Genomic DNA, 26156 nt, shown 5'->3' on the forward strand with positions numbered 1-26156 from the left:
TTTGGCACAACCTCTGCATTGATCCATGTCATTTTTAGTAACACTGAATTTTCTTTTAGGAGAAAAGACTATTTGTAAACATACAAGTTTGCTAAAAGGAGTATGACTGCGATTTGATCTGAAGGCAAGATGTACATCCTGTGCTGAGTCTCAAATATTATTCCAATTAAAAGGCAAAAGAAACAAGTGCTCAGTTAGTAGCTCTCAAACATGACTTGTCCCACTAGACCTCGACAAAAGTACATTTCTGAAAACTTAGATCATTTGACAAAACAAAGTTCTGCTTCTTTTCTGTAGTATGAAGACACTCCCTTCCTGCACAACTATGCTGGGGGAAGCAGTTTGGATATACCATACCCCAGAGAGCCCACAGTATCTGTCTTTCCCAGCTAACTCCACCAACTTGTGACATCTTAAAATCAGATGGAGCTGAAGAAAAAGCAGCCACATTAGTCTTAAAAGGGTAATACACACCACAGAGCATAGTAGCACAGTCAACAATGGAGTGGATCCAAGCTGTTCTGGCATAATCCTGCCCAAAGTATGCCTGGAACTCCACAAAAAAAATGGAGATGCACCTAGGAAAGAAAACATGAACATCAATCTGTTAAACATGGGATACTTGCCTCACAGAGAACACTGGTCTAGCTCTTCAGGCATAAAGAGTATCCCTTTGAAGGTCCTCTCCAGCTCCCAGGTTTGCCTAGATCCCAGCGAGACGGAGAAGTCTTTAAACAGTTTCTAAGGATATTGTAAATGAAGGGCTACCTTAATGCACGAGGGACAAGACATGAAACAATGTGTGCAAGTTGAATAATTCCAACGGTACTCTGTGTAAGGCACCTAGGCTAGGGGGATTCAAGCATAGAAGCATCCTTGCTTTGTGCTGGCAGCAACTGAATCACAGATTGGCATCCAAATATTACCCCAATAGTGGGATTAGACAATTAGCCTCATGTAGAACCTAATTCAGCCAGATAACTACTCCAGAGAGATTATGAACATTATAATACCATGTGTTTCTCACTGTGGTATCTGCCGCTAGAGTTTTATAACTCATATTATTTTTAACTGAAATTAAATAGAAGTTGTAATTATCACCAGCAATTTATAGCCCACATTGTGATGTTGCTTCTCTGGTACACAAAGCCCCAGCTCCCCACTTCTTCACTGACCTGGTTGTTCGCTAATGGTGGCATTCACATCTGCACAAACTGGCAGGGCAGGGCAGGGCCAGCATAGTACCTATAGAGCCAACACCACCTATAGCTATGTGTTCACGGATGCACAAGTCCAAAGCAAGTGAAAAGTAATTCCTCATGCACAGAGAAGCAAAACACAGCAGGAGCCCATGGACCTTCCAACAGTTTATTAAAATGCTTCCAGAAGAGGTTAATTTGCTCTGCTTAATGAGTGTTACTGTTCTACCTGTCTCTGCAGGGGAACGGATTAAAAGGCTGCATAGTTTCATTCTGGTTTCTGGATCAGCAAGAGATCCCTTTTCCCCTTCTCTTCCTTCCTCCTGCAAATCAGTGAACAACTTCCTTCAGCTTTTTTCTTGCACATACTTCATTCCTGTATATGCTCTAGATACGTGCCAGCTGTTACATGATTTCTTAGATGCAACACATTTCACATGTGAAAAAGGAATTAAATCCCCTAGGCAATCTCTACTGTTATTACAAAATTGGTACATTTGCATACATAAACTAACATTGTCTCAATATTTCCATGCCCCTTTTATGCTGTTGACTCCAAGATCCTACACTTTAGATCCCTAAACCTGGCAGCTTTATTTTAAAAGAAATATAAAATTTAGGTAGGAAACACTGTATTTACATAACACTGTCCAACAAGACACTGTCTCAGTGTTCCTCACTTACTAGGGTGCCTGTCCCTCTGCTTAATATCGCTTAAGTGTCCACGTTCACACACACCACACTCCTCTGCCTCCAATTGACATCAAAGTCACACAGCGGCAGCTGTGGAAGCCATCTCACCCCAGATGTATACATTGTGTTTATGCAAGGCAGCAGACTATTCTTGTTCTTTCTGTTTTTGAGAAGTATTTTTGAGAAAATATTTTCTGCATATTTCGAATACCAGAAGGCTATAGAGGGGGCCTCCTCTCTAGGGCACAGACTTTCTCAGTAAGGATGGTGCCTGAAATGCTTGCAGTAGGAGAGGGGGGTATTTATGGGTTTCTCAGATCGACTTAGGAGCCAAGCAAATCTACTGAGACTGGCAAAAATGAGCATGGCTCTGGGGTCAGAGGGACACAGGGGACCCTAAAAGACCCTACTCTGTTCCTCCCTCCCTGACCAAACCACCACAGCCCAAAATAATGCTGCCTGCCTGAGGCTTTCATTCTGCAAAAAATCAAGGAGAGGGTGTTGAGAGATAGAGCAGCTGTCAGAGGAGGCGAGTCTAAAACCAGAGGGCTCATAATCCCTCAGCCATCCCCACAGCCTTAGAGTTTTCAGGAAGCCTTTAAAATGTAGCAAGAGTGCGGTTTGTAGCCATCCAGAATAACCCCTTCAGCTGTGCGACATTGAGGGAGATCTCAAATCCTCTTCCTAAGGGTGGGGGGAGGGGGGGAGAGGGAGGGGGGCGAGTAATGCCAAAACAAGTAAGAAAGACAGGAAGCAACTCCTTTACCTCGTCACAGCCCTGGTACAGATAGTGACAAGGAAGCAGCCGGCAACGATCATCCACCCCCAGCCTCCGTCAGGAGGGCCAGCGTGCCGGGTCGGCTGGGCTGAGGCCATGGCGCACGCTGGGGCAATTCCTCCCTCCTTCCCACCTCAGTGCCAGGGGCCGACTCTGGCCAGCTCGCAGAGCGGGGGCCAGGGCTGCCTGGCACATGGGTCACTGGCCATCTGAAGGGAGAGAGAGAGAAAAAAAAACAAGCAGAGAGTGAATCAGGGTACTTGGCATGCACTGTACAACTGTATGGCTGGGCTAGGAAATACTGCTTGGGCTTTACCCCATGAAACTGGGGGGTTTCTTTCAAATGCAGTTTATGAAAATTTGTTGGAAGCAAGATGGCCATCAGAATTGGCCCTGTGTCTGATGTCATTTATTTCAGGGTAACTTGCCCAGCAGTTACATCCTAGCACACGGTACCCTTTTGCCCCACAAATGTCGCAGCACGTACATGTAAGTCACACACCTTACTGGTGCCAATCGCTGCAGCTCATTTACCTTCAGTCGGGCTCCCCCCGTGCACACCAGTCCCTGGCCTGAATTGCGTTTTCAATTGCAGCCTCCACTCAAAGTGGCTATACTTCCATGTACACAATTTAGTGCAAAATTTTTGTTTGAGGAAATATGGTTTTCACCTTTGTATGAAAAGGGAGTATTTGCTGAAAAATCAGAGCAGATTTGATGATTAGATGACCTTATTGTTCTCACAAGCCAAACTTTAGATGAAGGCTGTAATCAGACAGGACATGGTGACTTCATTTTCTGAGCATAGACAATTCACTGAAGGTTAGAGCTAGCCTGTTCCCCTCTTCCATCCACTTAAATCAAAGTAGTGTCTGCATCCAGGCCATAACATGGCTACTCAAAAGTGCAACTCAAAAAAGCAGCTACATGGCTAACAATGTGCTTTCTCAGTCCTTGAACCTACTCAGCCAGGTGATGATCAAGGCTTGGCTCTGCAAAGCCCAGGGCTGCCTGAGCCCAAACAGCAAGGCATCCCAGAGTCAACCCTAAATATCACCACATATTTGAGAAGTATTCATCAGCTGCCTCCCCTGAGATATCAGAAGGTACATCTCAAAACCATTACAAAATTATTTCAAGAAAACATATACACATTGCCAAACGTAAAGGTGAACAAAGTAGGAGAAAACAGGAATGGCAAAACAAACAAAAACGACAACACATTGAAAGCTTAGCTGAATTCCTACTAGGCTGTAAATAATACCCCATAACAACACTGTACAAAAGAATCAGTGCATTCTTTTTAAAAAGGTTTGGCAGTCTTCTGATTTAAAAAGTATAAGTAGTGTTATCCTAATCTACCTGCTTGGCTTTCAAAGCCCAATAATTGCACCTGATCACACAGGGCATCAAGCCCTATATGCTAGCGCAATTCAGCACATAAATATAAAACCAGAAAAAAACAAGTGCAATTTTCAAAGACAGGGATTAAGTCCAAAAACCAGTGGCTCTCGTACGAGGCACCTGAACTGCCATGGGAAGTGAACAGTGAAGACAACTGTTCATAACCTCACAACAAAATGAGTGCTTGTCAATGCTTTTGAGCAGTGATTCAAGGTAACCAAGTTGGAAACTGTATCCTTGAAAAATATCAGTGAATAAAAATATCCAGAAAAGATGCCAAAACTATGTTATACCACCATCCAGTTACACAAGCTGAAAAAGCTACCATTAAAAACTGTTCCAGGGCTTTGTGTATTCCTCCAATACATCTTATTTGTGTTTCTGTGCTAGTCAATCTGTTGGCTATCACACATTTTACTTTAGGCCAAAAATGCTGTATACTATTTACAAATAAAAATTACTGTCCTGTTTTCTCTTTTCATATAATAGGCTTTGCTAATAGTTATTTATAAGTGAATATTTGTATAAAGCTTTCTAATGATTCAGAGCCCAAAGCAATGCCCATGATAAACGTTAGAACATGTACTAATGCTGTCTTTATTATTCTCTTCTCCTCCATTGTCACAAACATCTGTTTCCTCGTAAGTTAAATTGCACTACAAATTTTTTTGCAAGATCTGTGTTATTCTTGGTGTTTATCTGGAGTCCAGCACATTAGGGATCTTCACTGCAGCATGAAGCACTATTACAATATAGCCCGCACTAATGAACTAGAAGAGTGCTCAGGTACGATAAAAAGAAAATCTTTAATGACGTGGCTTGCTTGTCACTTCCGTGGCTCTTTGGAGAGATACACAGTGCTCCTCTCTGCCTGATTACACAAATGCTTCACTCTTTGTGTAAAGAATAGGCCACATCTCAAACAGGACATCTGAGGTAGCTATGGTTTGGGTTACATAGGAATAGTGATAGCAGCTCACAAAGATCAAACAAGAATTCACGGCTGAGGTTACAAGAGCTTTTGTAAGCAGCCACCAGACCTGGCATCTCATGCATAGAGACTCCTAAGTGAATTGAAGGGTCCCAGCTGGAGGAGGTCTTTACAACTTCATTACTACAGCTGATTAGAAAAAACACACAAAGCAAATGAGATGCAAATGAGTTTATGATTTCAAACCTCATCTCTGAGATATTCCATTGCTAGGACTTACATACATAAAAGATCAGTGAAAGCACTGGAAAGCACAGTTTGCCTGCTCTGACACAACTTTCTAATACACAATAAAAAAAGGACAATGCAGCTGACAGAGCCTTCTGAGCAGCCTCTGCAGGTGCCCATATGAACCCAAGGACATCACTGGCCTCTTCACAAGCCTTGTGATGTTTTGCTTGAAGGGCAAAGTTCATTTTTTGACCTTAACTATTTGCTTCAGGACAAACATACAGCAGTGCCAGTGTGTACCCACCCTCCTTCCCTCCCCACTATTTTCTGAAACAAACACAGACAAACTGAGGAAAAAAAGGTACAACAGATTGGCTAATGCCAGGTGTACAGGCAAGTGTATCATTATTCACAAAATCTATGAGGGAGGCTGAAAATGCCTGCAGTTCAAAGTTATTTAGAGAATGCTGCGCACATGATACAGAAGACTTATCCATGGACTCACCACCTGACGCACTCACTCTGTATTTGCCTTCCAGCACACGCTGCTAATTTGTGAGCAGATCGTACATCTCGTGCCTTTAATCCATACAGACAACAGTCAGTTTTGCAGGGTTTATGTTATATTTTGAGCAAGCTGACATGAGCTAATTACTGATTCTTTATTTTTAACTAATAGGGTCAATTTTGCAACCCTTCTGTATAGTTCCAAGCAACAACTGTCTTATTAAATGTGTGCAAATACTGGGTCAGCAAATTGACTGATGGCTAAGGCCGTGGTTACATGATTCTTCATGCTGGATCAGTGAATGACCAGATTATCAAATTGTACAATTTGATGCAAACCACCACCACATCCCTGTCTACTTAGATGGAAAACAAAATTCAACACTTTTGTGAGTGTCTGCATCTAACTTCACCACTAAAAAAGCTGATATCCAATCTAGCATGAAGCCAGAGTGGTACCAAAAGATTATACCCCAATTTGGCAATAAAGTCTCCCATTGCATCATCCTGCCAAATTCACATGAACAAGCAGAGCGCCAGTGCTTTGTACTGTGTGGCCACCACACTTTGCATCTGAGGGCCTCAAAGGTGGATTTATTGTATTATTGCAAGTTTAATATGTTACATTCAAATGCCTGGATGATAGAGTAGCCCATAAGAATCCATGACAGCCACCTGAATTAACAGGGCACTGATAAAGGTTCAAATTATTTTCCTGGCAAGCACAAGTAATGCCGTTTGGTGGAGTTTGCATAAGCACGATAGATCAGAGAGATCCTGAGCCATTTGGACGTACCTGTGCAGCACTTTCGCAGACTCTTGGCAAGGCAGCGCTTCGTATTTTGGATCTGAGCACTATCTTTCACTGCCCCTTCTGGAGGGATGAAGATTTCATTTCAAGTTCTGATTATTAAGCGTGGAGAATGCCAGAAAGGATAACAGTAAGCCTTCAATAAGCAGAAATATACACTAAATCTTTCAGGGGACTCAACAATCTCCACATATAGAGCCCTAACTAATTTTAAGACACATATGAAGCCGTAACTAATTTTAATGCATATGCAGCAATAGGTGGGTATCAGGACCTCAGCCTAGATCTCCGGCCCAACTTCCCAGACAAGTTTGGGTCTGAGACCCTAGTTAGCATTTTAGCTGTACATTAACGTACTTGGGAAGAATCTGATGACATATCAGGCTAAGCAAACATAGATTAGGTATTTGGTTACATGATCACTTACTGTTATTTTCACAGAACCCTGCCTACCAACGTACACATGAACGGCAAACATTTAATGAGGTTACAAGCAACCGAAAACAACAATATTATAAGAAATGCCCAGCCAACATAGAAATGGGCCACTCAACCTCCTCATAGTAGGATCAGCACAAACCTCATCTCATTGACTTCACGCTCTCTTCAGGGAGTACTATGCCTGTCACAGGCACTTAACTAATAGGTAAATTAAATAATTACCTTTCTTGTTGCTGCACATGTCTAATAAACCCTTATTATGAGATCCTGGCAATTTTATTCTGAGGTCAGAAAACTTCGTTTGCTTACACCCTGGTGCTGTTTTCTAATTGTCCGTATCATGGATAGTACAGATTGTGGACTCTGCAAATGAAATCGAACAGGCAGAAAGCACATACTTTGTCTCAGCAACCATGTCCTCCCCTTCTTAGCACTACCTCGGTTTGCTCTCACATTGCATCTTTTTCTGAACCTTTCCGATGCAGGATAAGACTCTTATTGCATATCTGCTCCACCTCTAGCACTGTAAGGCCTGACCCCCACCGGCGGCACTGGTTGCTGTTATAACACATCTCAGACGTGCAGAAAAGTTCCTGCTGCTTTACCCTGCTGAAGGAAAGCAGGGCCAAAAGAAAAGCTCATGAAAGAGCTTTGCACTTTGCTAGATAAATTTCACTCAAGCATTAAATAAACGTCCTCTGCCTTGAGTTCAAAGAAGAGGTAAGCAGGGTGAAGGTGGCAACAAATTCTGCTGATCCCTAAGAAAGCCTCTGTTACCCAGTGTGCCCTGACAGTTCATTATACAGTGACTCTGTTCCCCAAGTTAATACATTAGGTTTAATTTGACAGGATAAATAACCTATCAGTTACTTCAGCAGCTGTTTTTGAGAACCCTGGGAAGAAAACAACTGCTCCTGAGAACACCTCCCTTGCTCGGTCGGCTCAGCCAGCAGAAAGGAGTGGGTGAGGTTACTAAAAAGGCACTGTTACAACCTTGCACCTCATCACGAGGTCCCTTTTGCCGTGGAAAGGAGCGCAGAAATCCATGGCAGCCTAGCAACTGGCCAGCACAGCAACGGGAGCCGCTGACCTTTTAAAAAATGGCACACAGCCAGCAGAGCACTCGCTGCCCGCTCTGTCTGCCTCTCCTTCCACCGTAAAGATTTTCTTCTTTAAATAAATTGATTCAATAGTGATATCACAACAGTGTGCAGTGAAGGTGTAAAGCATTTCTGTGATGAAGGACGGAGGAACAGCAGGTACAGTCACACCAGCCTGCCTGAGGACCAGGGGGTTGCTTTGTTTGTACCTTGTCCTGCTGCTCCATTTACAGCGTTAATGTACCTGGGCAGCTCCATCATCTCAGTAAGTGCTAAGTCACCCACCAAACAGTTTGGATGTTTTTTGAAAATGCTCCATTTTGTAGAAGGATATGGCTTCAGCCAGAGGAACAGGCACAAGGTCAGGTTTGTATCGCAGCTGCCCCACAGTGGGAGAACACAGCCCCAGACTGTACCGGGGGTCTCGTCCCACTACTTTCTGCTTCTTCGCGCTGTCCTGGCTACACAAAATTAAAATGGCTGTGCATTAAGATGCCTTTGCAATTTCTTTCAAAACAGTATGGAAGGATTTTGTGCAGTTTATCCCAAAGGAGCTGGCCCAAATATGTATACTGGCATAAATAAGCACAGAATCCACACTTACTTTACCTGTTTGATAATACAGAGATGCACAGAACAGAAGAATGAGAAGGAGACTTATGTAGAATTTTCTTTCTGGATCAGTGTAAAATACACACACACACGTACCATTTGCTGCCTTCACAGCGATGATGGGTTAGGCGAGGCCAGAGAAACTTGTGACAGTGTGTCCAGAAGGCCAGGACACGCTCCCAGAACAGGCTTATTCACAGCAATGAATTTAAACCCTGTTTTTCTTGTGAACAACAATCTACACAGCTTTCAAAGTCACTTTGAGAACATTCGTGCAGATGAATTTTATGAAGAACAAGTATAAAGCAGCTTAAGCATAGCTGGAGAAAATTCATTAATGCTCAGAGTGGAAGGTAATGGAACCACATGCATTTACTACATTTACCACCTTATGCACCTAGCTTTAGGGCAGTCTTAGTATTTTTCTGTATTTACCCCATTCATGTAGCTCTAGAACAGTTCTATCTTTTTCACTTTTCTTAACCTTAAGATCATACCAAGCATTAATTATTTGTAGTCATTCATTCATGTTAACCTCTTACTTTCCATTCCCTTTTCTCTGAGTGCTGCATCTTTAATATAAAAAAAACCACAAACCAAAAATTGATAAAAACAAAAACAGAAGAAAAGACCTATGAATAAAAAAAAAAATAAAAAGGGCACAAAATGAGTAGCAAAGGATAGAAGAAGGGGAGCGAGAAAGAAAAATATTAGATAACAAAGAGAAACATTGTATGTGCTACGTGACAATGAATCATAAGAAATGTGTAAGATTAAATCATAGAATCATACAGTAGTTAGGGTTGGAAGGGACCTTTGAAGGTCATCTAGTTCAACCCCTCTGCAAGGAGCAGGGACATCTCCAACCAAATCAGGTTGCTCAGAGCCTCATCCAACCTGGCCTTGAATGTTTCCAGGGATGGAGCATCAGCCACCTCCCTGGGCAACCTGTTCCAGTGTTCCACCACCCCCATTGTAAAAAAAATTCTTCTTTATATCCAGTCTAAATCTACCTCCTCCTTTAAAACCATTAAAAAACACATGAAAATATTTCATGTGTTTTGAAAGAGTTGATGTTTTAGGTCTCAAAGGATTAAGGATGACCTTATCTGTAACAATCTGTAGTAGAGAAATGAGCTTAAACCACGTAGCACGTTAAAGGGAAGACAGAAAACTGGCAGAATACTGATTACCAATTAATAGCCAATTACCTTCTTGTCACAGGTTTCTCTAATTCCATGATGTCAAGGATCTCCCTTCCCCACTGACCAGTGCCGTCCCCAGAGGCTTTCCAGCCCTTAACTCATTTTCCACATCTCATCAAATACAGTACGGCTCGTGTAAGTGGGATGTAGTATTTGATATGAGCACAGAAGACGCCGACAGCTGCGGAAGCTTCTATCATCTGGATTGGATTGTGAAGAAGTGGCACTTTTTCAGCCTCCTTTTGCTTTCCCCCCCGCCAGCTCGCAGCAACTGCATATCATGGTAGGCTCTACAGGCAGCAGTCTGGCAGGCAGCTAAATTCCAGGTTGTTCTTAAATACATGGGAAGTAAAGACTCTTAAATTCTGTAGAGCTCTTGGGATTCAAAGGCTATTTCTAATCAATTTTCTCCAATAAAGAGCTGTCCCATTCTGCACACTGGGTTAGCTATTTAACTGAAAAAGTACAGCTTCTTTTTAATTCGGCAGAGGCCATTTGTCAAGAGCTGTATGATTATGACTTTGACTTGTTTAAAAACAACTGAAGAGGTCCTTTCCAGCCCTATGTTACTAAATAAAAATAACTCCACTGAGCATCTCAAGGCTGCTACTCTGTATCCTCAGCTTTCTTCTCTGCTTAAAGATGTTTCTGTCCACCCGCTAGATAAAACCCAAGTGTATGTTTTTCTGAGAAGACTGGCAGGTTGGTCCATTGAAATTTTCCTTGTGTAAGCCAGAAAATCCAAGGATTATGTGTATCTATATAAGCAGAATACACAAACAACTTCTCAGACCTCCATAAATTCAGTACCTCTCCAACTCTGTTACAAACAGTTAACAAGAACCACTTTTACCTGAAAGTTCATTTAGGGAATTGTACCAGAACCAAAGTAAAAAAAAAAGATTTAAAAACAAACAAACAAAAACCAACCTGCCTTTTAATTGCTATCACAGCACTAACACAAGAAGCGTACTGAGACAGATTGTAATAACTTTTTCTAGTATTTTATCTACAATGTACCTACACAAATCTGGATGGCTTACTCTGCAAAACTGTAACCACCTTTATACTTCTAAGGAGGGGTTTCCCTATGATACAAAATAAAAGCAACATTAATAACCTGTTTGTATTCTAGTAGTACTTCAGGACTTGAATCAGAGAGCCGGTGTCACAGTGCTAGGCATCATACAAACAACTAATAAGTATTACCTGCCATCCAAAACATATTGAGATAGAGACGATGAATCGTATGAGAGCCCAGCTTATTAACTCCCATCAATGTGCTGAGCAGCAAATGTTCTTCATTTGCTTCAGGTTGTGCGTATGAGGGAGGGAGATGTCTGTTGAAGAGGACAGACTGGACAGAGCATAGATGTGGAACAGGAGAAGCAATGTGGAAACCAAAGGGGCATTAACCAGCTGGTAGAGAAGGGAGCTGCCAGGGAGGGGCAGAGGTGAGTGGGGTGGCGCAAAAGAGGGGCAGGAAATGAGAAAACTCCCTTTTACGCAAAAGCAAAAGTATTCAGAGCAGAAACTTGGAAAAGATGGTAAAAAGTAAAGGTCATAGAGCAGCACAACATCCATTAGTTGCTCCCCCACCAAGAAGCGTGTCGCTGGGAAAGGAAGAGCCACGCTGGCCTCTCACAATGATCGCTTTGCAACACTGGCTCCTTAATTTGTCAAATTTGCCAGAAATTGCTAAACCAAATGGCATGGCTAGAGCCCCAGCAGAAGCAGTTACTGTTTGCTGAGTTGGTAGCACTCAGATGAAAAATGTGCTGTGAATTTCCCTTTTCTCTGGAAACCATTGTATGGGGCTAACAGAAAAAAAAAACAGCCTGACAGAAGGGTTACAGCAAGAGGTTAAGCAAATTATAATGGAAAACTTTTGACCCTTTAACATAGTTTCTTGTTAGGTTAGTCCTTAAATAATGCAGATTAACTATAGAGGGTAAAAAAAAAATATAAAGGAATAGTTTTGTAGGAAAACTTCTTTGCACAGAAAGCTTGACTTTAGCCTACTTAATCCCAGCTGGAAATGCGCATTTTTGATTGACGTTCTGAGAGGTTTTTAAACTAGCAAGTGCAGTGCTCACCGTTTTGCTTTTCACTGTGATGAAAATAACAAAGGGTTCAGCTACTCGCCTTGAGTACGCGGCTGTTACTGCAATCTGAGCTGAGCCTGTCATTGTGCGCATCCTTAGTAAGGTTACGGTCACACGTGTTCCATCAAACTGGTATTTTCTCCCTGAAAGCAGAATGCTGCTAATTGACTAACTGATAGCCCACAGCCACGCTGCTGAGGGCAGGGACATGGTACCATCACTGTCTCCATTTTAACACCTTTCTTTCGCCCTCCTACAAATAAGTGAGAATAGCCAAAAATGTTACAGGAAAGCTTTTGGGGAGGAAACAGTCAGTCTTTGCTGTTCAACAACTGCAATTATACAGAAAGACTTCCAAGACAATGTTTCAGAATTTTTGGTATTGAGGGGTTGCTGATGACATATTGATATATATTGAGAGCATAAGATAATGTCAGAATTGTCTGATGCTTATTGTTTTTCTAGTACCTCTAAATTTTTAAATATTTCTACGTTTTCCTAATATTTCTAATATTTATTTCTAATAGTTACTTTTAACACAGGGTGGGTAGGCAATAGTTGTGGAAGGTTTGTTTGTTTACAGAGCTACCTATATGTTTACCGATTTATAATTACATTGCATTTATCTGTTACTTTTGAGATTTATGACCTGTCATTAATGATGACTAAACATTTTGTCAATCAATCAGTTCTCATTTATGATTAAACTTAAATATGTGATAGTCCAAACATTTTCTGAGTCATCAGGTGCTTATTAATATCCCATTATATCCTTAAAGAAATATCAACATATATCCATAACTGTTTGGAAATTCTGAAAAAGGTTTTTATTCAAAATGATCTTCAGCTGACACTTTTCCTACACCTAGTATATTTGTTTTTCCATCTTCAGGAAAATCTTGTCCTGATAAAGAATACAACTGCAAAGCTGCCATGGAACACGTGGGAATATGACATTTCTTCTGAGACCACTACACAGTCTATGGAAATCACTGCTCTCCCCTTCTTTTACAGATTCTGCACCTCAGATTCTACTTTGGTGACAAGGATCCAAAAATCAACCTCTCTTATGTTTGCTGCAGACAACCTGGTAAAGGAGATACCAAGCAAATGCTTTTCTGATTCCTCCAGAGAAAATTGGGATGTTTTCAGGCAACCCAGGAATGCTCAGGCACCAACATCGCAGCTGTGCCTGGATAAAACCAAGGGGCTGATGACTATGGAGACACATCTTCCTGCACACACCTGGAAGTACAGGCAATCCAAAAGCTGTCGTTGCTGCCAGCTTTTATGTCTCGTCTCTGATAAGAAACCAATGCAGACGGACACGGGTTCCAGCATACTTCCCTGGTGGAGGGTCACAGCCTGGGGAAGTGCTGGCAAGCGCTCTGTGGTGTCCTGGGAGAGCTGCCATCCGGTGCTCAGACACTCATTAACAGAGGGGAAGCCAAGAAAGCGGGAGGCAGGACCATGGGAAACTGATAAGCCCTCACCTAGAAATCTCAGTGACATGCTTATGGAAAATGTGCTTTGAGCTCTTTTGCAGTTGTCATCTTTTCAGCCCTTCCATTTATGAAAAAGCTTCATTCAAGTTAGGCAAAACTGATTTAGTTTATAATGTCCTTGAGGTTCCTGGCTGGTTTTTAGTAAAACGAGGAACGGCACTTAAAGACATCTTTTTCCCCTGTTCTTGAAGTGTTCAGAGCCTGAGCACCATTGTCAGGTTTTTAACAATTCATATGGAAAAATACTTTTCATTATTAATTTTCAATATATGCATCTTACACAAGTGCTTTCTAAAGGGACAGGAGATGACTGTTTTAGAGTATTCTGTACCTACAGAATAAGCTATCCAGAAGATTGCCTCTATTTATCTGATGTTCTAGGGCTGCTGTTAGTGTCAATTCTTCCTCCAATATGCAAGATTTCTTTGCAAAAACTAATCAGGTGTGGAAAGGCAAGGCAGGTTATTTCCTTTCATTCACACAAGCTTATGTTCTGAAACAAAGCTATTAGGATAGTTAATGCCGTATGTGCTTTTCTAATGGACAACATGTACCACATGATAGCAAACTGTCACTGCGACCATTATTTTTCTTGGGAGGTTTTCAGCTAAAACCTTGAACTCTGTAAAATTAAGATGGCCATGCCCCCAACATAAGAAGGACATGGACCAGTTGGAGAGGGTCCAGAGGAGGGCGACGAAGAGGGTAAAAGGGCTGAAGCGCCTATCGTATGAGGACAGGCTGAGAGAGTTGGGGCTGTTCAGCCTGGAGAAGAGGAGGCTCTGGGGAGACCTTAGAGCAGTCTTCCAGTACCTCAATGGGGCCTACAGGAAAGATGGGGAGAGACTCTTCAGCAGGGCCTGTTGTGATAGGACGATGGGTAAAGGTTTTAAAATAGAGGGAGGTGGATTTAGATTAGATATTAGGAAAAAAATTTTACAATGAGGGTGGTGGAACACTGGAACAGGTTGCCCAGAGAGGTGGTGGATGTCCCATCCCTGGAAACGTTCAAGGCCAGGTTGGATGAGGCTCTGAGCAACCTGATCTGGTTGGAGATGTCCCTGCTCCTTGCAGGGGGGTTTGACTAGATGGCTTTTAAAGGTCCCTTCCAACCCTAACCATTCTATGACTCTATGATTAATTTTGCATTTAATAACAATAATATATAATGATGGTCTATACAATGGGGCATTAATACAATCCCCAGCAGGAATGGAAGGAAAATCTCTAAATACTAGAAAGATAACAATTTAAGACAAAAAAACCAGGATGTCTGCTGTTTCCTGAAGCAGGCTTCCAGCAGCAACTACTGATGAATGTTGCTTTACAGGCTTAGGCATTTCTGAGAAATCATTGCACATATCACATATACTCTATTTAAAAAAACATAATGTAATACGTTTTACATGTATTACACATATTACATATAAATAATGCAGCCATAGGTACATACCAATGAACACATCTCTACAAGAGGCCTTATATGTGTGTCACTGCACAAAAACTTCGGAAAACAACAACAGGGAAGCTACTAAGCTGGGAAAGAAACATCAAATGCTAAAATGAAAGACAAGGAAGCAGATGGAGGTGAACAGGAAAAACTCTTAGCATGACATTAAAAAAAAAAAAATCTCTGCCCAGGAAGAACGTATTTGACAGCATGCACATAGTGAAAACATGCATCTACTCACAAGTAGTAGCTTCTCTCAGTGAAATCACACACTGAGAGTTAACACCCAGCGCATCTGGCGCAGACCAGCACATTCTTCATGATCAGTCTTCCATTCAGCCTCACCAAGCCATCCATATTTCAGCTGGATCCTTGCTTAATAGCTTATTTTAACTTTTAGGAAATCTTTAAAGCTTTGAGAAAAGTGCCTCAGGTCCCCTCTGCTGAGTGAATACTGGTGCAGCTGCTCGATTACATCATTTTCAGGAACGATCAGCAGGAACTTTCCATGCTACTTGTGGGTGTACTTCGGCTAATTAGTATTGCAGCCCAGAAATAGAGTTTCTCAGTTTTCTGTTAAAGAACATTTCTCTCCATAGAGAATATCTTTGTTTTGGTAAGTGAAACATTAAAAAAAATTAGCCTGTCCTATTAAGTATGTTTTACCTTTGCTCTCCAGATTTCTGGCTATTTTAATTCTTTAAAAGTTAATTTTCATTTTCTCTGCTGTTCCCATACAGCTCCTCAGCGTGTATCCTCTTGGCTCCATAGACACACACAACTGTCAGCAAGCAGAATACTACAGTAAGTGTTCAAACATGCCCATGTTCATTTAAGGAACAGAGATTTAATTGGAGAGAATGCCTGAAAAAATAGCTGACCGCAAGAAGCACAAGATTATCTTAAATCATAAAAAGCACCAGACCAAGGACTCTGCAGCAAAGGACCTAAGGGTGCCTCTGGCAGGAAAACTAACCCATAAGTAGGGAAGGCAGGAATTTTACAGAGGAGACGTTGGAGTTACATTAGGAGTAATGAGACAGTATGTAGAAAGCCAGGAATCCACTTTCCCCAGATTGTATCACATTTGTCTTTTCTCTTCAACAGCTACACTGAAAAGGCAGACAGCTATAAAAGAAAGAGGAAAAGAGCCCACACAGAGCAGCAAGGCAAAATGTTAGAGAGTCATCTTGTTGAATGTTAGACAGCAATGATAAGAGAGCCCATAAACGGTGACATTTTAAAGGACTTGAAAAAGGAAAAAAGAGAGAAAGAGACTGATGCTATCTAAGAAAAAAACCCTAGAGATTTACTTAAGAACAGGTCATAAAAGAATTTATAAGAATGCTCCATCTCTTCTTCCTCTTAAACCCAGTCCTAATTACAGCTGCTGAGAGCAGCAGAGCTTTTACAGCCACAGAACCAGCCCAGCCTGACAAGTCTCCCGTAAAACACCCAAACACTCCTATCAGCAAGCTCGCAAATGGAAACACTTCAGAAGCAAACTATGCAGGGTCTGCTGCTTCGTGTGATCCTACAGACCGACTGCAGGCCATTTATCACAGCATCTTGAACCACTGCATTAGAAAGTTAATAAAAACAAACATCTGTCTAAGAAATTCAGGAAAAGATTGTAGAAATAAGTATAGGCTTTCAACCTGGTACCATGCTCCCACAGGAGTTACAAGAAAGTTTTGTAAAAAATAGTAGTCCTGGCTCCTCTGCCTCAGCTACCTTATTGACGTTACTGGTCAAGAAGCCAACATGAAGAAATGCATTTGCCAGTTGTCCAGATTGGATGGTCAAATGAGTATGAGTATCATTTTGTCAAAGTCACACCACCTGTCAACTTGGGAACCAAAAAACAAGAGACTTAAAAGGAGGACTCAACAGTTATCCTCTTATCCTGTTATTCCAGCCAACCTTGTAATTGTCCCTTTACTAGATCCCATAATCAGTAATCCTTTTAGTGGGATCAGTTTCACTTTAAACAGCTTATTACATGGATGACAAAAGAAACAAAAATAGCTCAAGAATGATCAGACAACAAAAATTGTGTCTAAAAACAATGTTTATATATTAATACACAGGATGACATTCCTTAAAGTCTTCTCTAGGTGAAACTAATTTTTTTCCATGCAAGAGTACAGGCTCTAGTGATTTTTTTTTTTTAATAACATCTATTTACAATGGAAATTCACTCAATTTAGGTTTTAAACTATAACTATTATGATAGCATTAGCTAAATTGCATCTTCTGAATTACCTGAAAGAGTAATCTGGAATATCCCAAAGAACACTTGTTACAGGGAACTGTTGGCTCACCCGGAAATTCATTGACACCATAGTAACAAAAGGATAACGTTGATCTCATGTTAAAACCGATCAAGAAAAATTAGTCTCAAATTAAATTAGTATCTATTTCTCAGCTAAGGGATCTCTCACTGAGCTAAGTTTCCATTTCCAGTTAAGTAACACCTGTTACTTAACACCTACTGTGTTGGTAGCCTGAAAAACACCTGAAAGATGTTGCTAGCGATGTCTGCCTATGAACCTTCCTGAACAAAGCTCTGCTGCTTGCTCCAAGTCCTGCATCATTGGATCATTTTTCTTCTTGAGCAGGCATTTGACATTAGGACAGGTTGCATTTGATAAATTTTAAATTACTACAAACTTCCAAATTCACCTGAAGGAAAAAAAAAAAAAAACCAGAAAACTTTTAATCAGCCCTCAAGTGCCAGCTGATTTCCTTTTCCTCCTTCATAGCCGCCTTAAAACACACTCCACTTGTTTCACACATTATCCTGCCTATCACCACCTTCACCTCCTCTATTTTTTCCCCACTCAATTTTTATTTAATGCTTCAGTGCCAACTGCATAGTCCTTCCCTGTTCCAGAGGCACTGATATATTGACAACATCATTTGCATGCCTGCTATATGCTCTAGGAGCAATAAAATGAACTTTTAACATTTTCTAGGAGTTTGTCCAAGGAGTAGATTTGTGTACCAGGTTTTCACAACTGTCTCCCAAGATTTAAAAGTAAAAGACTAATGTTGCCTACTAAAGGAGTCCTCTGCAAAACACCTCTGTCAATATGCCTATGCAGGAACTCTTATTTGAAGTATTTTGTTATCCCACCCTTTCTGGCAAACAAGCAGCACTTGGAAACTCGGACAAGTGTCATTTTACCATCAGTCATGTGTGGGTTGTTTCTCTGTGGCATGCACCATAAGCAAAAGGCAGAATTACGTGATATGAGCTGCAACTCTGTGGAGATTACTCTCCAGAGTAATTAACTTTATTAAGAATAAACTAGCTGTGTGGGATAATTCCGTTTATTCTTTCCAACATACTACGCCATCAGGCTAAGTTAAGTGGACACTGATAGAACAAACTCTGACCACAAACAAGAAGGAGATGAAACACTGGCTTCATGAAGAGCAGAGGATGGTGGATCGGGCAGGGGATGAGTCACAATTCATCCTAAATTTCCCATTCTCTCTTGCAGTGCCTTGCTCTACTGCCCTACATGCTCTGTATCTGGATCCCTAAGCAAACCAAAATGGTAACTGTTCCAAGCTTGGGATCTGTTCTGTGCACCACTGAATGGGGTACAGAAATAGCAGTGTTCACTTCCACAGGAAGCCAGCTCTGGCTGGGATGCACAGGGATGCCTCTCCTACAAAGCTTTTTTTGCCCTGCCAATTTGCATTGCAGCCAATTTGCAAAAAATTAAAGTGAAATTTGACCAATTTAATTGTTTTCCAATTACATCCTGTTTTGACTGCTGAAATTTTCACATATTTAGGGTGGAAGTCAAATGCTTTAATACATAATGACACAAATTGTGTATTTTTGCTGGGAGTTTGAGGGCCCTCTGTGATCGGCTGTGATGCCACATTCAGTACGTTCTTAATCCAGTGCAAATTTCTCTGCTGTCATCAAGTTGTATTTTATGGCAGCTGCATTTCCCAAATTAAATATTTGGGCCACTTTTTTACACAAAATATCAGATGCACAGAGAAATAGTCTGAAGAGTTTTAGAAAAGGAAGTAGAATATATTGTTTCAATACTGAATAATGAAAACAGCTTTTATGCAAAAAGCTTCAGATGCTACTGGAGCACAGCACTAGTATCGCTCAAATAGAGAAATTACTTGGTCTCCATATTAACTCAGTCCCTTCAAGAGGGGAACTCCTGCTCCTCTCAGCTGGCTCTTCTTGCTCAGCTGATTTCCATTTCAATATTCTCTCTGTCCACAGGAGAAATTTTATCAGTACCTTCAAAAAAGGCACTTTTGCTTGCTACTGCAGGTATTATGCTAGAGCTGTCCCAAGGACCATTCACACCAATTAAGTAAAGAAACACTATTGTAGAAGTTTAACAAAGAGAAAAAACTGAGTCAACAGGCAGAGGGTACTTTATGAAGAAGCTTCCCATATGTCTATGGCTTTTATCCAAAACAAGTAGTGTTGGTTTTTTTAGATTAAGCAGGTCAGATAGCGTAACTTTCAAGCTTTTATGGAAAAAAAAAAGTGTAATTTTAGGGAATGTTTGCATGAAAGCAGGGTTGCCAACAGATACAGTCAATAGGCAGAGAACTCTCCAGGAACAGGTTGCAGCACAGGACGTGATCGTGGTGAGAAGAGATGGGCTGTGGTTTGTTATCCAAACTGATGGGACCTCATCTAGAAGGCTGCAATGCTTTAGAAAAAAAAAAAAGAGTGTGAACTACAGGAAAAGTTTCTTTCTCTAAAAAATGAACAGCTGCCTCTGATGAGAAATATAACAATATCAGCACATTCAAATGGGAATATCCCATCAAATCGATTCCTTAAGCACCAACTCAAAAATTAGCCCATATGATGAAAAAGGCAGTGCTCCCCAAGCCAGCACTGCAAAGCATTTTAAAACCAACGATGGATATTTATTGAACATTGATGCTGAGCCACATCGGTATAGGCAAGGCTGATTGTGATGCCCCTGGGCCAGGAAATTTCAACCTCAGCAGCTGAGGGACTGGGTACAGCATTTCAGTGACAGAAATGTGAAGCTGGCACATGCCTGGGAAGTGGAACAATTTTGGTTTTGACTCTTAATTCAGCTCTTCCTTTCCCTGTTCTTTTAGTGACTTTTGTGGAGAAATAGAGGTGATGAGCTTGAAGGGTTGATTACAGGGGCCTCCAAAGGAGAGGAACAAACACAAAGCCAAGAAATTACCAATCCAAGTACCTTGGGAAAAGCATACGAGTAATATATACAATTTCGTGTGGGATCACATAGTCCATTGCAGTATCCGCAAATGAAGACAGAGCAGTGAGGAGCTGGGACAGTCACCATGGACAAGCAGCGTGCAGCCCTGGACTACCAGCTTCTCAACTGTGCACCAACCAGCACGTTGCCTGAACAAGCTCCAGACACTCCTCTGTTGAAGGAGCTTGAGATTGTTAAACATGACAACTTTGTGAGATAAACCCTAAAACAGACAGCAGGAGGTGGTATTTGCCTATCTCAATGGACTAAATTAAGAAGTTTTGTGTGGTTTTTAAGAAGCTCTCAAAGCCAACCCAGTTTAAGATGTGTGTACAATGAACACTAAGATACGACTTAAGTACTGTAACAGACCCAAAACACTGTGGCTGGCAGGAAAATCATTTGAATTAGGAGGGACACATTAATTAAGTACCACAGACTCTGAGAAACCCCTAGAGAGGCACGGGAAAGAGCCCACTTCCCACATTTGCATTTCACATCAGGGAAATGTGAGTCTTCACATCCGCATTGGGAAAAATCCAGAAACTGCAGGAAGGAAGGAAGCAAGCTTTGAATTAAAAAAAAAAAAAAGAAAGAAAAGAAAAGAAAAAAAAAGAAAAAGTGAAAGACAAGAGTGATTCTATCTTGAGCAAAGGGAGAGAAAGAAGTCAGCATTGTGCTGCTGAGTACTGAGGATGAGGAGTTAAATTCCCAACTGCAAAACAAGTTTCAGGTCCTATTGAGGAAAGGGGACACAGGAGTTTGGTTGTTGTTGGCTAAAACATCTTCTCAGTTCTTGTACTAAAAATCTGCCTTTAGGATCTTCTGCAATGACTGGGAAACACCCTTCATTTTTTTTAAATATCTGAAGACAATGTTTTCTTCTCCTATTTGTCTCCTACCTGGAAGTTTTCTTCCAACTTTGCAATCAAGAACTGAAATTTCTTTTATCGTATTTTCATCTGCACTCTTACCTAATACTTCAAATGAATTCAATAGAAGCTTCCAAACATTAGGTACACTGTTACCCCAGAAGAAATGGAGTATAAATGGTGTGTGTAGGCAAGGACACTGGCTAACTGAGATAGCTGGAGAACCCCAGAATTTTGCTCATATCTCTTGGCAAGCTATGGATATAATTTTGATGGTATCACCAAGTGTCAAGACCAGAACAGGCATTTATCTTAACAAGCACAGGCCAGCTCTCATCTAGCAGAAGGAAAATTTATCATTCCCAGTCCCTCCCTGATCACACAAAAAAAATTGGCAGAGTTGGAAAGAAAAGGGTGACAAATTAATTCTCCCTAATGAGTTAAAAGAACAATAATGTACATTATAACTAAATATCCACATATGGCCCAGGCCTGCATATTACCATTATTTCTGGACACTGTTATGACAATTCTCTGACAGCAACTTAATGTACTTACCATTCAAAAAGCATTCAAGGATAATATTCCCCAGAAACTGAATAGATTCTTGTGACAACCAGAACAGTTAAAGAAAATAACGTTTAATAGTAAAAGGAGGCCAGTTTATCTCAGATGTAGTATTTTTACATTAATTCTAACTCTAGTCACTTAAATAGCTTTACCCAGCTTACACTTATGACATGTAAAACAAACAACAACAAAAGGTGCTGCTTCATTTGTTTCAAGTCCCAAGCAAAAGCAGCAGGAATATCCTGCTTTGTGGATAACCTGCAACACTCCAACACTGAACTGCAACTGAAAAACAACTATTCAATGGGTTTTGTATTGTATGCAAAGTAACTGATAGAGTTTTACTAATGAAGACTAAGCTCATGCTAACTCACTAATAAAATATATTGTCTCATTCCTTCGAGTTAGTTCCAAAATTCCCAGCTGCCGCAGCTCTGGAGAAGTCTGCCACAAATTGCTGGCTAATCTTACCACTGAACAAGTTATTTTGCTGCTGAAGTGATGATCTGTTGCCTTGGGGGCCTACATAGCTTCAAATGCTGCAGAGACAAAAGTGATGGATTTTGCCTTTACAGTGAAAGGAAAGATACTGCATGTGCCTCCTGGCTATGTGTGCATTCTGCGGGATCCTCGTCTGTACAACCACAGTGTCTATGACCCTGCCAGACAGGGTCACAGAGCAGCTGGGCATACAGCACCATCCCACCCTCCAGTACTGAGAACAGAGAATGCTTCTTCCAAAAGCAGAGGGGTGCAGGACCTTATCTCCAAAGATTTTGTTCTCAGAAGATCATAGCTTGCCCTGCCTGTAGTTACATCCAGCATCCTACAAGCCTAGGAGAGACCAAGAGACAATCCAGAAAAAGACAGTTTCCATCCAGGTATCTTCATTCAGAGCAGCTGAACTGGTACGCAGTCTTATTGGCAACAGCTGTCCCACTTACCACATCACGGCAAGTGCAGACAGCTTCCAGAGAAGAAAGCTATCTTTGCAGTTCAACAAGCTGAAGAGAAAGGATCTTCTTCAGGGAAGAAAAATTGAGTGATTAGCCTATATGTCTTCGATTTTGGTTTTAAAGGATTGCACCTTTGCAAATTTCTCCATCCCACAGGCTGGGAGCCTACCGCCTGCAGGCAAGCTGTAGCTTACAGTTTTACTGCTCACAGACACATCAATATATGTCAATTAATACAGGCAACAATATAGCCCATGAAAGATGTATTTGGCTCTCATAAGGCCGCTGGCAAGAAACCTCTTTCCTCTCAGAAAGAATGGATAAAATGAAGACTCTTAAAAAAAAAATTGCTTTTCTAAATCTACATGAGACTCTAAGAAGATAATCCAGACTGCAGTTTTATTGACCCACCAGAAGACAAAGAGTAAAGGTAACATTTTTCTTAACTCTAATACAGTTTCTTGGTTTATCTTAGATGAAAAAAAAATGCTAATTTTTTTTTTCTCTGTTGAATAAAGACTGTAATAGCAAGTAATTATTCCTTCAAGTTCTATGAACAAGAAATAGTACCATCATTCTCTAAATATGCACACCTATGACACAGAAGTTGATGTGCTTAAAGTGTTTTCTTACTGGCTACAATAGGATCATGACAGAGAAACAAAGTGTCTAAAGTAAGAATGAGAACAAGTCCTAAAACAATGCACAAAAGCATCAATGCTCTCCAGACTGAAATAAGTTATAGCAGATTATAGAGAGCTTACGCTCCACTGACTTTTCAGTGTCACCACATCAATTAAAACAGTGCTATTTGCCTAATCACTTCTGCCGTTCAGAATTTAACAGCAGGTCCACCCTACATTCAAAAGTATATTTAACATTATATGTAAAAGAGTAAATTGCATATAGGTGACAATTACACTCTCTAGAATTGGAGGCACCCTCTTAGGGGTGATTTAATTGTCCCTTTTAGAATTTTAGGCATCCACCTATCCAGTTGAATATAATCTGATAAATAAACTCATACCCTTATAGTACCTAGGTCTATTTTCTACAAAAACAGACTTTTGAAACCCTTATACTGCAAGAGAATAGTACAGGAAATGTATCCTGAAGTTATGCAAACACATAGCTGTACATCACAAAAGTGAAATCATGAGGTGAAAACTCATGGCAACAGAAACACAGGATCCATGTATACAGCCGATTGCACGTGCACACAACTGCGTTAAGATATCTGAGCATTCAGCGACATTTTCCAAGCAACTGCCATAACCACGTCATCTACTACTGACCACAATTTGATAAGTAATTACTTCTTTTGGCAGCAGCAATGCCAACAGAAACAGCCCTTACCTCCTGCTTCCTGCCACGCGTTCCCTCCTCCCGTGCCACCTTCGCAGCCCTGAGACAGCAGCCACACAGTCAGACAGGTCAGAGTTAAAAATAATTGATAACTGAAGGAGAAAAGCAGCTTTTGAACCGGTGGGAGTTCCTCGATGCAGTTCACCACCAGCCCCCAAAATGGCTGTATGAGTACAGCTCTGAGGGTGGCAGGGGGCTGCTTACGCAAGCCCCGTTGTCTACGGAAAGGCATGCCAAATTTCTCTCCGAGGAAGCAATTGTGCTTGCATCAAAACATCTGAAAAATCTTCCCCTCCTGTGCTTGGTCTGTAGGATCTTGGCCTGGGAATACAGATCTGGAAGGGATCCCTGGGGGTCTCCTTGTCCCCTTCCTCGCAGTGGTGGGCAGGAACCAACACAGCAAATCCCGAGATCTGCTGCAGCAAGCCACCAGTGGGGTAAACCAGATACAGCTTCTGCCTGAAGTGAACACGCAAGGTAGGGGCAAAGAAGGTTTCTGAGGTTTCTTCTCTTTACATATCAAGTAAATAAATTCTGATAAAGCTTTGTAAAATAAAGCTACACACTGTGTTACAGTGTCTTTCATCGTCACTTTCTAACTTGAGTTTAAGGCAAAAGTTAATGATTGAATTTTAAAGGTGTTAGCATGGAAACCCCTAAGACAAGCCCTGAAGAAACCTGCCATTAAAATACAGCTTCTGTTACACTGTTGCAAAAGGTGGAGAAGTGAAAATTAAATATGATGCAAGTGAAAAAATATAAAACAAAAAGCAAATAAAATAATGAGCATTATATAGCTGAAGAAATTCACGTGAAAAGACAGAAATGGCTAATGATTTGAGGTGAGTAATAATACAGCCCTGAGGCATGACAGAATCACTCTGAGCAAAATGCAATCCTGTTTCACTTCATTAAGTTTCATGTTGTCCTCAAAGTTCCCAGCATTATCGGAGACGTTTCCTCACTGCCACTGCAGGAGTGGACTCAGAACAAGAGACAGACTCAGCTACCCCAACCAGTTTGTTACCTTCATGAAATCAAGTCAGTCAAAAGGCTATCATGCAAACCCAAATTCATCCCAAACACCTAATTAACAACTTACCCCTAGAGATATTAAACAGAACACTTCAATAAATGAGTGGCAAATTATCAGAAAGTTCAAAATAAGGATCCTCTTCATTTTATCTTTTAGCTTTTTTTTTTTTTTTTCATTGAACGGTTTCCTGAACTTAGTCAGCCTGACTGTGAGCACATTTCCTGCGAGATGCATGCCTACAATAGCACCTGGCTTAAGTCTGTGATTGCACACCTGGTTAAGTCCTGCAAGGGACTCCGTATTCTCCTGGAGATTAATTACGTTGATATCCCAGAGGAAGCACCAAGGCTGTTCAGCACAAGGATCACCGCGATCAGCCACTTCGGCAGCTTACTACTCCTGTGGAAGACCACAGACCAGCTCTGCCAGCCCGTTGCCCAGCAGCCTGCGCCTCCGTTTTCGGAGCCTTTTTTTGGAGTTTGTCCCCACTCGCAGACACACAGGGCCACAGCCTGTGCGAGTGATGGTGGGAAGAGCCGGGAGGGTCCCTGGGCACGCGAACACGGCCCATACAGCAAAGCCTGGCACTGCCACCTCTAACAGACCTCTCCGAACAGGTATGGTTTTTTGGCTTATGCAATAGAAAAAAAAAAAAAAAAATTTTTTTTTTTTCATACCATCTAGAAACTTGAAACGCTGTTTATTCTCTAATTACCCGACTTGCATTTCATCCAACCAACAGCTTATACATATGTACGCACATATATGCAGTTTTTAAATTTAACAGTAGGGTTTACGCTTTCGAATTTTTTTTTTTAACGTTTCTGCAGTTCTAGGCTCCACGACGCAAGCAGGGCACGAAAGCGACCCAGCCGGAGCCCCGCAGCAGTGCTGCAATCCGCCGCGCTCCCCCTGCCCCCCCAAACCCAGCGCACTCCCCCGGCTTGCCCCCCACCCCCTGCCCCCAGCCCGGTACCTGCCGGCTGCAGCCCCCGCGGCGGGAGGAGCGGGGCCGGTCAGTGGGCTCTGCCCCTCCGGGGGCGGGGGGGACCGGGCTCTGCCCCGCGGGTCCCGCAGCGCCCGGGCGAGGCGGCGGGGAGGGCAGCAGCGGGGCTCATCCCCGCGCCGTC

General features: G+C 41.7%; 1 protein-coding gene across 2 annotated transcripts in view; it reads right to left on the reverse strand.

Annotated features, from left to right (window-relative positions):
* Positions 1-26156, reverse strand: part of SLC16A12 (solute carrier family 16 member 12) — a 36424-nt gene extending 10268 nt beyond the window's left edge. The window contains exons 1-3 of one of the 2 annotated variants that reach the window (XM_086752598.1): positions 26003-26156; positions 2659-2879; positions 475-578 (exon numbers count right to left, since the gene is read on the reverse strand). In XM_086752598.1, the coding sequence (XP_086608724.1) occupies positions 475-578; positions 2659-2768 (214 nt within the window). In that variant the 5' untranslated portion in view covers positions 2769-2879; positions 26003-26156. Of the gene's footprint in view, positions 1-474; positions 579-2658; positions 2880-6539; positions 6597-26002 lie in introns of those variants that run through there. The other variant, XM_086752599.1, reaches the window with a different exon arrangement.

The sequence above is a fragment of the Chlamydotis macqueenii genome, chromosome 7 (assembly GCF_036417535.1).
Source record: "Chlamydotis macqueenii isolate bChlMac1 chromosome 7, bChlMac1.mat, whole genome shotgun sequence".
In the NCBI taxonomy this organism is placed as follows: Eukaryota; Metazoa; Chordata; class Aves; order Otidiformes; family Otididae; genus Chlamydotis; species Chlamydotis macqueenii.